This window comes from Salmo salar, chromosome 12, assembly GCF_965601325.2.
Source record: "Salmo salar chromosome 12, fSalSal1, whole genome shotgun sequence".
NCBI lineage: Eukaryota > Metazoa > Chordata > Actinopteri > Salmoniformes > Salmonidae > Salmo > Salmo salar.
The window spans coordinates 19,635,202-19,651,555 of record NC_138302.1 but is presented as its reverse complement, the minus strand read 5'-3'; the positions used below and the strand labels follow the sequence as shown (position 1 = coordinate 19,651,555).

General features: G+C 43.1%; 1 protein-coding gene across 1 annotated transcript; it reads right to left on the bottom strand.

The window, feature by feature from the left end:
• Positions 1 to 2,828: 2,828 nt before the first annotated feature.
• LOC123725439 (B-cell receptor CD22) lies at positions 2,829 to 10,992 on the bottom strand. The gene is made up of 9 exons (XM_045690944.2): positions 10,643 to 10,992; positions 6,810 to 7,013; positions 6,294 to 6,632; positions 5,963 to 6,211; positions 5,423 to 5,686; positions 5,015 to 5,105; positions 4,822 to 4,861; positions 4,612 to 4,692; positions 2,829 to 4,508 (listed from the first exon to the last, which is right to left on the bottom strand). Exons 3-9 carry the CDS (start codon positions 6,421 to 6,423, stop codon positions 4,440 to 4,442), a joined length of 924 nt encoding a protein of 307 aa, XP_045546900.2. The 5' UTR covers positions 6,424 to 6,632; positions 6,810 to 7,013; positions 10,643 to 10,992; the 3' UTR covers positions 2,829 to 4,439.
• Positions 10,993 to 16,354: the final 5,362 nt, after the last annotated feature.

The window sequence follows — 16,354 nt, the reverse complement described above, 5'->3', positions numbered from 1 at the left end:
AGGTCTTCTACTTCAATAACAAATGTTGGTTTGGTTCAAAATAATCCATAGTTATATCCAAACAGCGGCGTTTTGTTCGTGCGTTCAAGACACTATCCGAAAGGGTAAATAAGGGTGACGAGCATGGCGCAATTCGTGACAATTTTTTTTTAAATATTCCATTACCGTACTTCGAAGCATGTCAACCGCTGTTTAAAATAAATTTTTATGCCATTTTTCTCATAAAAAAGCGATAATATTCCGACCGGGAATCTGCGTTTAGGTAAACAGAAAAAGAAAATAAAAAATTCGGTCGACTCGGGCACGCGCCTAAGCCCATAGTACTCTGATCGGCCACTTGCCAAAAGCGATAATGTGTTTCAGCCAGAGGCTGCCTCGATATCGTTCAGCTTTTTCCTGGGCTCTGAGAGCCTATGGGAGCCGTAGGAAGTGTCACGTTAGAGCAAAGATCCTCAGTCTTCAATAAAAAGAGCCAAGATGAAACACAGCTTGTCAGACAGGCCACATCCTGCATGGAATCTTCTCAGGTTTTGGCCTGCCATTTGAGTCCCTCCGCTCTCCCTTTCCTCCACTGACACTGACCATAAAGGGACAACGTCTTCCAGCTGATGGTGAACCTCGAGTCGCACCGTATTACTTCTGCCTCATGCACAAATTCATGTTGTTACTCCTATGAACAGAGAAAGTGAAATATTCCTCAATATTAAAAAATACCCAAGCCGCTAATAATAACAACGCAAGCCTATAGAGACACTTTCCTACTCATTCTGCTTGTTGTACCTCTGAGTGGAAATAGGAAGAAAGTGCATTTTATTGCTTATAAAAATGTTGAGTACAAAGTGTTGACAGTGCTGAGTAAGAACTTAAACATGAAGTCACTTGTAAAAACAGCAGCTCTTTGCTGTATTCGTTGACAATCTCTCTCTAATCATGGTTTTAAACATTTTGAAATCTCACAGTATACATTTTACCGTAGCTTTCTTTGGTGCCTGCTACGTCATTGCGGACTTGGTCATCTGAACAATCTGATTGGCCAGCAGGTAAGCTTATAGTGCACTTGATTTCCTCTCCAGGCCCACCGGGAAGGCAGAGTTTGTACCTTCAGAAACATGAAATGGCAACAGTCTGCCTACTCGGTGTGCAGGGCAGTTGAATTGGCTGCACCTACCACCAACAGCCCAAGACTAATACAAAAAATAGGAACACATGGCTTTATCGTTGTTTTTTTAACGGAAATGTAAAAAAATGCCTTGGAGATCGACAAGTCGAATGCAATCGACTGGTTGGTGACCACTGGTTGGCTAATAACAAGGCCCAAAATATTTTTATTTTCAAACATTTTTTTTCAATCTATTTTTTAATACTTCGAGGTTTCTTTTAACTTTGTTAATCAAAGAGCTAAATGATCCTTGGGCTCCCGGGCTCCCGAGTGACGCAGCGGTCCAAGGCACTGCATCTCAGACCTCAAAGCATCAATACAGACACCCTGGTTTGAATCCAGGTTGTATCACAACTGGCTGTGATTGGGAGTCCCATAGGGTGGCACACAATTGGCCCAGCGTCGTCTGGGTTTGGCCAGTGTATGCCGTCATTGTAAATAATACATGAATAATAATAAATTCCATATAGGAGACACTCTTTCCTCTTGTCTAAAAAATAATAACCCCTAGAAGAAACACTCGTCACCATTGATCGGGCTCTGGGAAAGAGAGACACACAAACAGTATGAAAACACAAGCACCTGCATGCCTGTGCTCTATTTGTTTGTCCATTGTACATTTCAAAAGTTGATATGAGTTGATTGGTAACACTTTAGAATAACTCATAATTAACCCGTTACAAATGCTTGTATATGTTTATAAATGATAGCTGATGTTTTGACTGATGTACTTACCCTGTGGAGGCGTACTGGGAGGCTGAGGAGGTGTTGAGGCCTATAGGGTTGGTCCACTGAGAAGAGGGAGGGGTTCTCTGCATCCAGCAGTCTGGGTACCTGATCACCAGCCTGGTGCTCTCCAGCTCCACCCCCTGGACAGGAGGACAAACAGCAGGCACCAATGTTTTGGAGGAAACACTGTCGAAATGACAAACGAAGTCAGCTTGCAGGCGCCAGGCCCGCGACAAGGAGTTGCTAGAGCATGATGAGACAAGGACATCCCGGCCTGCAAAACCCTCCCCCAAGCCGGACGACCCTGGGCACAATGCCGCCTCATGGGTCTCCCTGTCACAGCCGCGCTGTAACACAGCCTGGGATCAAACCCGGGGCTGAAGTGGCACCTTAGCACTCATTGTTGAATTTGCGATTTCCAGCTTGTTGTGTAATGTTTATGTCCAATGGCCGATGAGCACCGATACGTTGTATCTCTAATTTCTCATCATATGACAAGGTTTGAGAAGGATTTGCCAGTAGATTGCCGATTTGATGCATGATGATGACTGCTTGTCTAGCTTGCTAGCTAAGATTTTAAAAGTATGATGTTGACATGAACAGTCCAATCAGAGATACGCTAGATATAATGTGATTTGACGTAATTTTGTCTGTGGCCTATGACCTTGAACCTTGGATGGGCACTTCTAATGTAACTCTATGGCAGCACCCAAGGGGCTTGAATTTTTGAGCTCTCTCCGTAGATTTTGCAGTGACGTAGTGTCCCCATGAGTGACAGAACACTGAGCCAATCACGGCGCAACTAGAGAACATTACCAACCCCTACGCTCTGTATTTTCCGCTGGCTGCCCCACCACCACAGAAAGCACTGAGCTAGGCTGAAACACCTGCATTTTGGAGCTACTTTACTCAAGAAAGGATAAAAGAGACCATGTTGGTATGTGACTTTATTAACTCAATGCTTTATTTATTTTTTTACATTGTTTGCAAACCGATATGTGTCATGTATTAATACCAAAATAACATTAAAAAAGCAACTAAAAAAAGCTAAACAGGTGGGGCTCAAAACAGATGGCGCTCTGCCACACCTGCCATGAATGATGTGTCGCGGCTGCACGCATCTAGAAATTATGGACAAGTTGACGAACAAATTGCCCACCAAAATGTCTGAAATGATAATCAGAAACATGTCTAAATCAGGCAAAAAATAAATCCTGCCCCCCTTGTCAAAAAATCCTTCACAGTCTTTGACTGTAGCCTGTAGCGAATTTTCTATATTTGCAGGTTAGTGAGGGCCTCAGATTTTCACTTTATCACATAGTCGTGAGGTTGCAGATGGGTTATTAGCAGTTACGGGCGGTTGCGGGTTAACAAACAGCTGACTGGTGCACCACTAGTGTGTGTGCGTGCATGTAGTTTGTGAGGAACAGTGCTGGGTGTTGATCTGTTCAATGGTGACATCATGTGTCCAATAGGCAGAAATACAAGAAACAACAGCAGAGTGGAAAAAGTTATGAATCAATGTATTAATAGTTGATCAAATAATCTATGTATTTCTTAGCTTGAACTTTGAGCTTATTTACAACATGGCGCTTATACTGTATTGACACTAAACCAAATTGTAAAAACTGCAAAGGTAAACATATTTAATGTATCTAAAATAGGTAATAATTAATAATTTGATAATAAAATAAGTGATATCATGATTCTGAACAATATGCTATTACCTAATATAAAATAATAATGAATATAAAAAGTGCAATAATACAAAGTAAATAATTAGGAGAAACCTGGTCCAAGAGCTAGAAGTAATAAAAAGCTGTTATCAATATTATCCACATTAGTCACTGAGAAATGTAGACCTATTTTTGTTATAAAAATCTGGAAAAGGCAAATCCCATAGAAAAAGAGCAGAAACATAATATTAATCTACTGAGAGTAAACAGAAAAGTGGGCTTTTTGTGTTACAGAAAATCTACAAATGGTCAAATCTCATAGAAAAAGAGCAGAAGCATAATCTATCTTATTTATCATCGATATACATAATTATCATTACAAGGAAAGAGAATTCAACTCCAGCATTTACTCAGAAGTTAAAGCTTAGGAAAAACTTCTTGACATGTCACCAATAAGCATAATTACATAAATCTATCGTTCTGCCCCTGAGCAAGGCAGTTAACCCACTATTCACCAGGCACCGAAGATGAGGATGTCGATTATGCCAGCCCCCCGCATCGCTCTGATTCAGAGGTGTTGGGTTAAATGCGGAAGACACATTTAAGTTGAATGCCTTCAGTTGTAAAATTGACTAGGTATCCCCGTTTCCCTTTCCTTAACAAGAAAATAAAATAATGACATCATTTTCTAAAACGTTAGAGCTCATTATCTGGAAAGCCGTTTAGATATGATAGCAATATGATAGCAGGAGAATAGAGGTGTAAATCCTAGCTTTGGTTTGGTGCTGAAGCTCTTCATCCAGGTTCTGTGGTGGTTCTCTTCAGTCCAGGTTCTGTGGTGGATCTCTTCAGTCCAGGTTCTGTGGTGGTTCTCTTTAGTTCTCATAATCTGAGGGCTCAGCATCTATCTGTGGGACTGTGTCACTAGAGGAGTCCCTCACATTCTGAAAGAAAACACAATGAACACATTACACACAACTCTATAACATTTTTATGGATACAAACACACACACAAACACAAACACACACACAAACACACACACTTACTGCCAGGGTGTCATACTCTGGTGACCTGGTCTTCATGTTCAGAGCTGTGTACGTGTCACTGTTAGGGTCAGGATGGACACTCTGTGCAGGGAGAAAGCGAGAGAGAGAGCGTTGTCACGGTAACAGTGAAAATAGTATGAGAGAGACTGTTGTGACATAGTAAATTCATGTCACCAGGTGTGGAGGTGGAGGCATAGCTGATATCATCACCTGTGTGTCTGCTGTGACATCACTTCCTCCTATGGATCTCCTGTAATGAGGGAAAGAGTGAGTTCTGCTCTCTACTGACCTCCAGTGGAAGTTGACATGTTACAAATCAAGTTTTGCACATTAATGAATGAATGAATATATTAATGCATTCATAACAAATCAGGGTGCTAAGGTGAAAAAAAATGTATGTCACCTGAACCACATGAAGCAAGGGAGACAGAGGATGAGAACCAGAACAACCACTGTGATTCCTACAGCTGCAGTCAGAACTGAGGTCTGTTTCTCTATAATAAAATATGGATGATATGAGTACATGGCATGATATAATAAACTAAAAACAAATATAATTTGGTAAAACCTGTCTCCTCCCCTTCATCCACACTGATTGAAGAGGATTTAACAAGTGACATCAATATGGGATCAAAGCTTCACCTGGATTCACCTGGTCAGCCTGTCTATGTCATGGAAAGAACAGGTGTTCTTAGTGTTTTGTATACTCAGTGTTTAATTATAAACCAAAGTAAAATAAGCCAAATTCAAAGTATTAACATTAGATTGAACCATGTAGTTTTGTATTGAAGTATTGAAGATGTAACTATACCTGCTACAATGATCATCAGAGCTGTAGAGTTCATAGATCCTCTTCCATTCTGGGCCTCACAGTAATATTCTCCTCTGTCCTCAGAGATGATGTTAGTGATGCTGTAACTCTGTCCTGATGCTTTTGGTGAGGCTACATTCTTCTTGTACCAGGTGTATTTGTCCACAGGTGGGTTGGCATCACTGCTGCAGGTCAGAGTCACTGAACTGCCCTCCACTATTTCACCAGAGGGACTGACTGACACTGAGGTGTTCTTTGGGCCATCTGGTGGACAATATGTAACACATTGTTCATACATAGAGCTTTACATGAGGTGCATCATATAACTTACTTATTATTAAAATAAAATAAATATTAATATAAATATGTGTAACTTACACATTAATGTAACAATACAGTGTTTGTGAAGTACTTGTAGTTCCCTACAGTAGTGAGATGAGTACAATCATGGAACTTGGACATAGATTGAAATAATAGATAGAAAGAATAGATAAGATGTTACTAAAAGAATACAACTGGAGGTGTATCACACATACTCACATGTGACAGTGAGAGTCTCTTCAGGAGAGTAGAGATCCTCATGGCCTTCTACAGCACAGGAGTATCTGCCTGCATCCTCACTGCTGACTGGCTTAAGGAACAGACTGTTAGATTGGGTGGTTACATGTCCATTCTTGTACCAGATGTAGGTGGGGTTGGGGTTGTCAGTCAGAGTACAGGTGGTGCTACAGGTCAGTATCACCGTCTGTCCCTCTGTCACAGTGGCAGGAGTCACCTTCACTTGAAGACCTAAATGAAAGAGGATTAAAACACTGAGTATATCACTAAGTAATCGTTTTCAGTATTGATAAGATGTGTCATGTAGTGTTACCTGTGACAGTCAGAGTTGTTCCAGGGAAGGTGGGCTCCCAGTTTGTCTGATCTGTTCTGAATCTAATCTTATACTCAGCTGAATCCTCCTCTCTCAGGTCTGTGATTCTCAGGGTGGAGTCACTCTGCATATTTCCAAGGTACTCCACACGACCTCCATAACCCAGGCTCAGGATTTGAGGGGCCTCATGAAGTTTTCCTTTTATATACCAGTTTGTTTCAGAGACTGTATGACCACTGGGATATGTATAAAAGCAGGATATGTTCACTGATGACCCCTTCAAGGTACAGATCCTCTGATGGGTGTAAGTCACATGGAAATAACTCTGAGCCCTAACAGCTGAAACACAAGTACATTTTTCAAACAGTGTACGTATTTAGAACTGTAAAATCAACAACCATTAATCTAAATGAAATAGTAGCCCTATTTGATGTCTGTTTCACTAAACATCAATACTGAACAATGATGTATCGGATGATTTTGACAGACTTTAAATAGTGTATTAGTCACACTCACACACTGCAGGAGAATTGATGCCTTTTACAGCACAGTAGAAACTGTCTTCAGTTTTGAAGTAGACTGAGTACGAGGGGGAGGAGGCCGCTTGTACAATCTTACTGTTCCTGTACCAGATGTAGGTGGAGTTACCAGTCAGAGTACAGGTGGTGCTACAGGTCAGTGTCGTTGACCACCATGTAGTGGTCACCTTCACCTGCAGGTCTGGAGTAGATAACAACATTAAACCCTCAATGACCTGTTATCTAGTTGAAATGAGGCAGGAGCGGACGTTCTCAAATCATCAATTCAGACATTCCTATTTTACATTTACATTACATTTACATTTAAGTCATTTAGCAGACGCTCTTATCCAGAGCGACTTACAAATTGGTGCATTCACCTTATGATATCCAGTGGAACAACCACTTTACAATAGTGCATCTAAATCTTTTAAGGGGGGGGGGGTTAGAAGGATTACTTTATCCTATCCTAGGTATTCCTTAAAGAGGTGGGGTTTCAGGTGTCTCCGGAAGGTGGTGATTGACTCCGCTGTCCTGGCATCGTGAGGGAGCTTGTTCCACCATTGGGGTGCCAGAGCAGCGAACAGTTTTGACTGGGCTGAGCGGGAACTGTGCTTCCTCAGAGGTAGGGGGGCCAGCAGGCCAGAGGTGGATGAACGCAGTGCCCTTGTTTGGGTGTAGGGCCTGATCAGAGCCTGAAGGTATGGAGGTGCCGTTCCCTTCACAGCTCCGTAGGCAATCACCATGGTCTTGTAGCGGATGCGAGCTTCAACTGGAAGCCAGTGGAGAGAGCGGAGGAGCGGGGTGACGTGAGAGAACTTGGGAAGGTTGAACACCAGACGGGCTGCGGCGTTCTGGATGAGTTGTAGGGGTTTAATGGCACAGGCAGGGAGCCCAGCCAACAGCGAGTTTCAGTAATCCAGACGGGAGATGACAAGTGCCTGGATTAGGACCTGCGTCGCTTCCTGTGTGAGGCAGGGTCGTACTCTGCGAATGTTGTAGAGCATGAACCTACAGGATCGGGTCACCGCCTTGATGTTAGTGGAGAATGACAGGGTGTTGTCCAGGATCACGCCAAGGTTCTTAGCACTCTGGGAGGAGGACACAAGGGAGTTGTCAACCGTGATGGCGAGATCATGGAACGGGCAGTCCTTCCCCGGGAGGAAGAGCAGCTCCATCTTGCCGAGGTTCAGCTTGAGCTGGTGATCCGTCATCCACACTGATATGTCTGACAGACATGCAGAGATGCGATTCGCCGCCTGGTTATCAGAAGGGGGAAAGGAGAAGATTAATTGTGTGTCGTCTGCATAGCAATGATAGGAGAGACCATGTGAGGATATGACAGAGCCAAGTGACTTGGTGTATAGCGAGAATAGTAGAGGGCCTAGAACAGAGCCCTGGGGGACACCAGTGGTGAGAGCGCATGGTGCGGAGACAGATTCTCGCCACGCCACCTGGTAGGAGCGACCTGTCAGGTAGGACGCAATCCAAGCGTGGGCCGCGCCGGAGATGCCCAACTCGGAGAGGGTGGAAAGGAGGATCTGATGGTTCACAGTATCAAAGGCAGCAGATAGGTCTAGAAGGATGAGAGCAGAGGAGAGAGAGTTAACTTTAGCAGTGTGGAGAGCCTCCGTGACACAGAGAAGAGCAGTCTCAGTTGAATGCCCAGTCTTGAAACCTGACTGATTAGGATCAAGAAGGTCATTCTGAGAGAGATAGCAGGAGAGCTGGCCAAGGACGGCACGTTCAAGAGTTTTGGAGAGAAAAGAAAGAAGGGATACTGGTCTGTAGTTGTTGACATCGGAGGGATCGAGTGTAGGTTTTTTCAGAAGGGGTGCAACTCTCGCTCTCTTGAAGACGGAAGGGACGTAGCCAGCGGTCAAGGATGAGTTGATGAGCGAGGTGAGGAAGGGGAGAAGGTCTCCGGAAATGGTCTGGAGAAGAGAGGAGGGGATAGGGTCAAGTGGGCAGGTTGTTGGGTGGCCGGCCGTCACAAGACGCGAGATTTCATCTGGAGAGAGAGGGGAGAAAGAGGTCAAAGCACAGGGTAGGGCAGTGTGAGCAGGACCAGCGGTGTCGTTTGACTTAGCAAACGAGGATCGGATATCGTCAACCTTCTTTTCAAAATGGTTGACGAAGTCATCCGCAGAGAGGGAGGAGGGGGGGGGGAGGGGGAGGAGGATTCAGCAGGGAGGAGAAGGTAGCAAAGAGCTTCCTAGGGTTAGAGGCAGATGCTTGGAATTTAGAGTGGTAGAAAGTGGCTTTAGCAGCAGAGACAGAAGAGGAGAATGTAGAGAGGAGGGAGTGAAAGGATGCCAGGTCCGCAGGGAGGCGAGTTTTCCTCCATTTCCGCTCGGCTGCCCGGAGCCCTGTTCTGTGAGCTCGTAGTGAGTCGTCGAGCCACGGAGCAGGAGGGGAGGACCGAGCCGGCCTGGAGGATAAGGGACAGAGAAAATCAAAGGATGCAGAAAGGGAGGAGAGGAGGGTTGAGGAGGCAGAATCAGGAGATAGGTTGGAGAAGGTTTGAGCAGAGGGAAGAGATGATAGGATGGAAGAGGAGAGAGTAGCGGGAGAGAGAGAGCGAAGGTTGGGACGGCGCAATACCATCCGAGTAGGGGCAGAGTGAGAAGTGTTGGATGAGAGCAAGAGGGAAAAGGATACAAGGTAGTGGTCGGAGATTTGGAGGGGAGTTGCAATAAGATTAGTGGAAGAACAGCATCTAGTAAAGATGAGGTCAAGCGTATTGCCTGCCTTGTGAGTAGGGGGGGAAGGTGAGAGGGTGAGGTCAAAAGAGGAGAGGAGTGGAAAGAAGGAGGCAGAGAGGAATGAGTCAAAGGTAGACGTGGGGAGGTTAAAGTCACCCAGAACTGTGAGAGGTGAGCCATCCTCAGGAAAGGAACTTATCAAGGCGTCAAGCTCATTGATGAACTCTCCAAGGGAACCTGGAGGGCGATAAATGATAAGGATGTTAAGCTTGAAAGGGCTGGTAACTGTGACAGCATGGAATTCAAATGAGGAGATAGACAGATGGGTCAGGGGAGAAAGAGAGAATGTCCACTTGGGAGAGATGAGGATTCCAGTGCCACCACCCCGCTGGCTCGATGCTCTAGGGGTATGCGAGAACACGTGGGCAGACGAAGAGAGAGCAGTAGGAGTAGCAGTGTTATCTGTGGTAATCCATGTTTCCGTCAGTGCCAGGAAGTCTAGGGACTGGAGGGTAGCATAGGCTGAGATGAACTCAGCCTTGTTGGCTGTAGACCGGCAGTTCCAGAGGCTGCCGGAGACCTGGAACTCCACGTGGGTCGTGCGCGCTGGGACCACCAGGTTAGAGTGGCAGCGGCCACGCGGTGTGAAGCGTTTGTATGGCCTGTGCAGAGAGGAGAGAACAGGGATAGACAGACACATAGTTGACAAGCTACAGAAGTGTTGTTTCTTGTATTATTGTCTCTTGTGTCTTTAGAGAACTGTTTCACTTTGATATCCTTTTTCTTCTGTCCTGATTTTCTTTTTCTTTTCTTCTGTTAACTAGATATTCTTTGTTGTTCTTCGTTAGCTAGCTAGCTTCTTCCAAAAAAACCATACTTTCATATTTATATTATTTAAATACAAATCAAGACAATTATCCTGAACCAATTAAAGAGATCAACACTATATATAATATCACTGTACCTGTAACAGACAGAGTGATTAAACAGATCAACACTATATATAATATCACTGTACCTGTAACAGACAGTGTGATTAAACAGATCAACACTATATATAATATCACTGAACCTGTAACAGACAGAGTGATTAAACAGATCAACACTATATATAATATCACTGTACCTGTAACAGACAGAGTGACTCCAGGATAGCCAGAATATTTCCCTCCTTCCTGATCTGTTATGAATCTGAAAGTGTACTCAGCTGAGTAACTCAATCTCAGGTCTGTGATTTTCAGGGTGCAGTCTTTATTCTTATCGCTACGGTACGTCACATGACCTTTGTAGTCTGGGTCATCTCTCAGATTTACATCATTTTCCAAAGCATCAATTTTAGTGAACCAGAAGGTTGTTGTGACTTTATGACCTCTGGGATATGTGTAAGAGCAGGACAGATCCACTGTTGACCCCTTCAAGGCACAGATACTCTGAGTGGTGTAAGTCACACTCCAGCCATACTGACCCAGTACCACTGAAACACAGTCACACAACACAATGGTATCAGAATTAGGACAAGATCTATTGGTTCACACTAACAGTAGGGTTTGTCTCCACTTTGTTGCTATAGTTGAGTGTGAATGGAAACCACAGAAAACTATTTAAGTGGAGATGCCTAACAGAACACACCAGAATAATATTATGAGTATTAACCTTTTAGAAATGTTTGTAGATTATTAAAAAGAACAACTAAAAGATAAGAATGAGACCATACCTGCTACAGACCAGAGAAAGACCACCAACACACTTCCTGCTGTTCTCAAGGCCATTGTTGCATCTCCCACCCTGCAGTCTTAGAAACATAAACAACAACTCACTCTATAGCTGGTGAATAACTCCACCTGATACATTGAAGGAGAAACTGTAAATGGGTTACAGGGCCTCATTACTGAAAATGAACCAGGCTCATATTGTGTTGCGCTATTTTGTGCTACAGATGTAGGATCTTAATTTGATCACTTTAGAAAATGTTCCTGCTTCCTGGAAATGCAAACTTGCTGTGTATTCAAGATTTAAAAAGGCCTCCAACTGTCACAGATCCATGCAGTACAGCTGTTTATTCCGTGCACCAGTTCTGGAAGTCTACATCACCGGCTTTCTAGGCGTCACTGAACTGTCTAATTACGCACACCTGGTTTCCATTTCCCCTGATTAGTAATTTTATAAATCTGCCCTCTGTTCACCATTGTCTTGGTCAATTGTTGTTCCCTTGTCCGTTGGTCTTGTGAGTACCTGTGCTTTGTTGTTTCGGCTTTCGTGTATTGTGCACTTGTAGTACGCGTCTTAAAACCTCCTATTACGTATTCCTGCACCCGTCTCCTGTCATTTATACAACGTGACGCTAATGTTTGTAATATAAAATGTCAGACTTGATTTTACCTAATGAAAAGTGTCAACCACCACATTAATTATAATCCACAGAATTCACTTTTCCTGTTGATGCAAGATAATGTAAGATCCTACCTCTGTATATGGTTGTGTGTGTGAATACTCTATTGCACTATGGATCAACATCTACAGATGTGCTGTAAATACATATTTCTACATTGCTTGTTCTGAAGCTGTTCTATCTCAGAACCCTAAATATAGGTAGATAAATGCTCAACCATCTATGGTCTGTCAAGCTGTACAGCAGCCTAAAGACTGACCACCAGGTTCAATGATAGCTCCTATCCCCAAGCTGTGAGGCTAAACAGCAAGTGGCTCATACACATGCACACAGTCTTGTACAACTATCCTTGTGGGGACACAAAATTCAGTCCTGTTCACAATCCTATTTTCCATTACATTAACCCCAAAACCTACTAACCCTAGCTCCTAAACCTTATTTAACATTAATTCAAATCTTAACCCTAAACCCCCTAGAAATAGCATTTGATCGTATGGGGACTAACAACATTTATTGTCCGTTTACTATTTTATAGTAAACGGACAAAGAGTAGTTAAAACGTCCACACAGTCTTGCGCATTCCACCTTGTGGGGACATACAATTCAGTCCCTTTCAAATCCTATTTTCCCTAACTCCTAAACCTAATTCTAACTTCTTATCCTCAGCACTTTATCAATAATTGTCTTCCTCCTGTTGAACTTGGGCCTTTCGTGTTCTCCCGCCGTCTCCAGAAGGGTTGGATGTACAATATAGAAACAGGGCGGAAAGTTGAATTAGGCCCATGCAACACAAGGGTTGATACCAGCATAAATAGAAACGCTCTTAAACCTAACACTGATTCCTAAAAATAGCATTTGACCTTGTGGGGACCAACAATGTCCCCATTTTGTCAAGTTGTTGGTTTAATGTTCCTGTGGGGAAACTATATATAGAAAATAATGTGGACACCTCAAATGAGTAGATTCAGCTGTTTAATCCACTGCCGTTGCTGACTGGTGTATAACATCAAGCACACAGCCATGCCATCTCCATAGACAAACATTGTCAGTAGAATGGCCTTACTGAAGACTTCAGTGACTTTCAATGTGGCACCTTCAAAGGATGACACCTTTCCAGTTTGAGACATTTCTGCCCTGCTAGAACAGGGTTAACATGGCGGATCAGCCGGACACAAGCCTAAGATCACCATGCGCAATGCCAACCGTCGGCTGGAGTGGTGTAAAACTCATCGCCATTGGACTCTGGAGCAGTGGAAACGTGTTGTCTGGAGTGATGAATCACGATTCACCATCTGGCAGTTCGACGGACGTTTCTGGGTTTGGTGGATGACAGGAAAACACTACCAGCCCCCCAAAAAAGTGTCAACTCAAAAGTTTGGTGGAGGAGGAATAATGGTCTGGGGCTGTTTTTCATGGTTCAGGCTAGGCCCCTTAGTTCCAGTGATAGGAAATCTTAACGATACAGTATACAATGACATTCTAGACAATTATGTGCTTCCAAGTTTGTGGCAACAGTTTTGGGGAAGGCACTTTCCTGTTACAGCACGACAATGCCCCCGTGGATAAAGCGAGGTCCATACAGAAATGGTTTGTCGAGGAGGAAGAACTGACAGAGCCCTGACCTCAACCACATTGAACACCTTTGTGATGAATTGGAACGCCGACTGCAAGCCAACCCAATTCCCCAAACATCAGTGCCCAACCTCACTAATTCTCTTGTGGCTGAATGGAAGCAAGTCCAAGCAGCAATGTTTGAACATCTAGTGGAAAGCCTTCCCAAAATAGTGTAGGCTGTTATAGCAGGGACCAACTCCATATTAATGCCCATGATTTTTTAATTAGTTGTTTGATGAGCAGTTGTCCACATACTTTTGGTCATGTAGTGTAGCTACCCTGCATCTGTAGTGAAGATCCATTAGGCCAATGGAGTCTGTATCAAAGTCTAGAGAGATGATTGTTATGGATGTAGAAAAGTTAAAACACACATCCTACACAGTATAGATGTCAACTCTACTCCCTATCAGTCTGGTCTTGAAGAGCTCTCAGATAAACCCACTGTGTCACACGCAGACACACACACAGGCCCACGTGCAGTGTTACAATGTTTGTTTGCATGTCTTTTTTACCCTAGTTAATCATCTCATCCCTGTGTAGATCAGCACTCCGACACTGAGACACTTTATGAATACTTGCCCTGGTGTAACAACCAAAACACAGCTCAAAACATAACAATAAGTAAAATGATACATTACCCTCAAGAATATGACTAATGACTAAAATCCAATAACCCAAAACTATATTTCAAGATATTGTCAAGAGTACTTAGAGTGAAGGGGAGAGGTCTTGTACAGTGAGTCAGTGTGAATTCTGTGGTTGACACACATTTAACTGTCCTCTCCTTCCTCTTTAAGTCATTAACACGCATGATAACCAAACCAGCATGTCAGAAAAGGGATGTTACTGCATTTCAATAGAAATTGTGCAACAGACTGCATATCTAGTTGCCTTTCTTCATTTGAGGAGTGGGACTACATTTTTTAAATAAGCTAAATGTGTCATTTTTTCAATGTGATATTTTGACTACACAGAGAATCATTTAAACAATGTGTCGACTACAGAGGGCTTGGTGTGGTTTCTAGGTGATTTCTGACACAACGGTAAGCCCTCTTTACTATTTAGAATGTTAACCATTTCTTAGAATGTGCTGCCTTGCCCTTCTGAGTTCTGTATATACAGGTCAAAGTTCCATGATGTCATTCAATTAGAACCCATTCCATTTAAAACCCATGACCATCACTCCTCATCAGATGAATCAAAGTAGTACTGAAGGTTCCAGTGTTCTAGACTAGAGATCTCCCTACTGGCATCTCAACATTACTACAATCTCCTAAAAAAATGTTCTAAGTAATGATGGGCTAATAAAACATAACAAACTGACAATAAATCTGAATAGTGAAACAGAACACTGTCTACTACTTGACACATTCACATTTAAGCAAAAAAACACTGTACAACATGGCACTGTCATATTCTGTTACATTGTTGACCCTTGTGTAAATTGCAGCAGTAGCCTTAGCTAGCAGTATTGAATGCTGCTGTTCATATTGTATAGTCTAATGTAGCCTGTTATCCATATATAGTCTAATGTAGCCTGTTATCCATATATAGTCTAATGTAGCCTGTTATCCATATATAGTCTAATGTAGCCTGTTATCCATATATAGTCTAATGTAGCCTGTTATCCATATATAGTCTAATGTAGCCTGTTATCCATATATAGTCTAATGTAGCCTGTTATCCATATATAGTCTAATGTAGCCTGTTGTCCATATATAGTCTAATGTAGCCTGTTGTCCATATATAGTCTAATGTAGCCTGTTGTCCATATATAGTCTAATGTAGCCTGTTGTCCATATATAGTCTAATGTAGCCTGTTGTCCATATATAGTCTAATGTAGCCTGTTGTCCATATATAGTCTAATGTAGCCTGTTGTCCATATATAGTCTAATGTAGCCTGTTGTCCATATATAGTCTAATGTAGCCTGTTGTCCATATATAGTCTAATGTAGCCTGTTGTCCATATACACAGTGCATTTGGAAAGTATTCAGACCCCTTGACTTTTTCCACATTTTGCCTTATCCTAAAATGGATTAAATAGTTTTTTTCCCTCATCAATCTGCACACAATACCCTATAATAACAAACTGAAATATCACTTTTACATAAATATTCAGACCCTTTACTCAGTACTTTGTTGAAGCACCTTTGGCAGCAATTACAGCCTTGAGTCTTCTTGGGTATGACACTACAAGCTTGGCATACCTGTATTTGGGCAGTTTCTCACATTCTTCTCTGCAAATGTTTTATTTTACCTTTATTTAACTAGGCACGTGAGTTAAGAACAAATTTTTATATACAATGACAACTTAAGAACAGTGGGTTAACTGCCTTGTTCAGGAGCAAAACGACAGATTTTTACCTTGGCAGCCTTGACAGCTCGGGGATTCAATCTAGCAACCTTTCGGTTACTGGCCTAGCGCTCTAACCACTAGGCTACCTGCCGCCCCAGCAGGTAGCCACTGAAAACAAACCACTAGGCTACCTGCCACATGATGCTGCCACAACGATGCTTCACCGTAGAGATGATGCCAGGTTTCCTTCAGACTTGGTTTCATCAGACCAGAGAATTGTGATCCTCATAGTCTGAGAGTCCTTTAGGTGCCTTTTGGCAAACTACAAGTGGGCTGTCATGTGCCTTTCATGGAGGAGTGACTTCTGTCTGGCCACTCTACCATGAAAGCCTGATTGGTGGACTGCAGAGATGGATGTCCTTCTGAAAGGTTCTCCAATCTCCACAGAGGAACTCTGAAGCTCTGTCAGAGTGAACATCGGGTTCTTGGTCACCTACCTGACCAAGGCCCTTCTCCCCTGATTGCTCAGTTTGGCCG

Bases quoted from the DNA above. Each gene is read 5' to 3' on its own strand.
- LOC123725439 (XM_045690944.2), bottom strand. From the start codon at position 6,423: ATGCAGAGTGACTCCACCCTGAGAATCACAGACCTGAGAGAGGAGGAT. The intron at 5,106-5,422 runs GTATAGTTACAT...ATTTTATTATAG, and splicing joins TCTGATGATCATTGTAGCAG to AGAAACAGACCTCAGTTCTG. The intron at 4,693-4,821 runs GTGATGATATCA...CTCCCTGCACAG, and splicing joins ATGTCACAGCAGACACACAG to AGTGTCCATCCTGACCCTAA.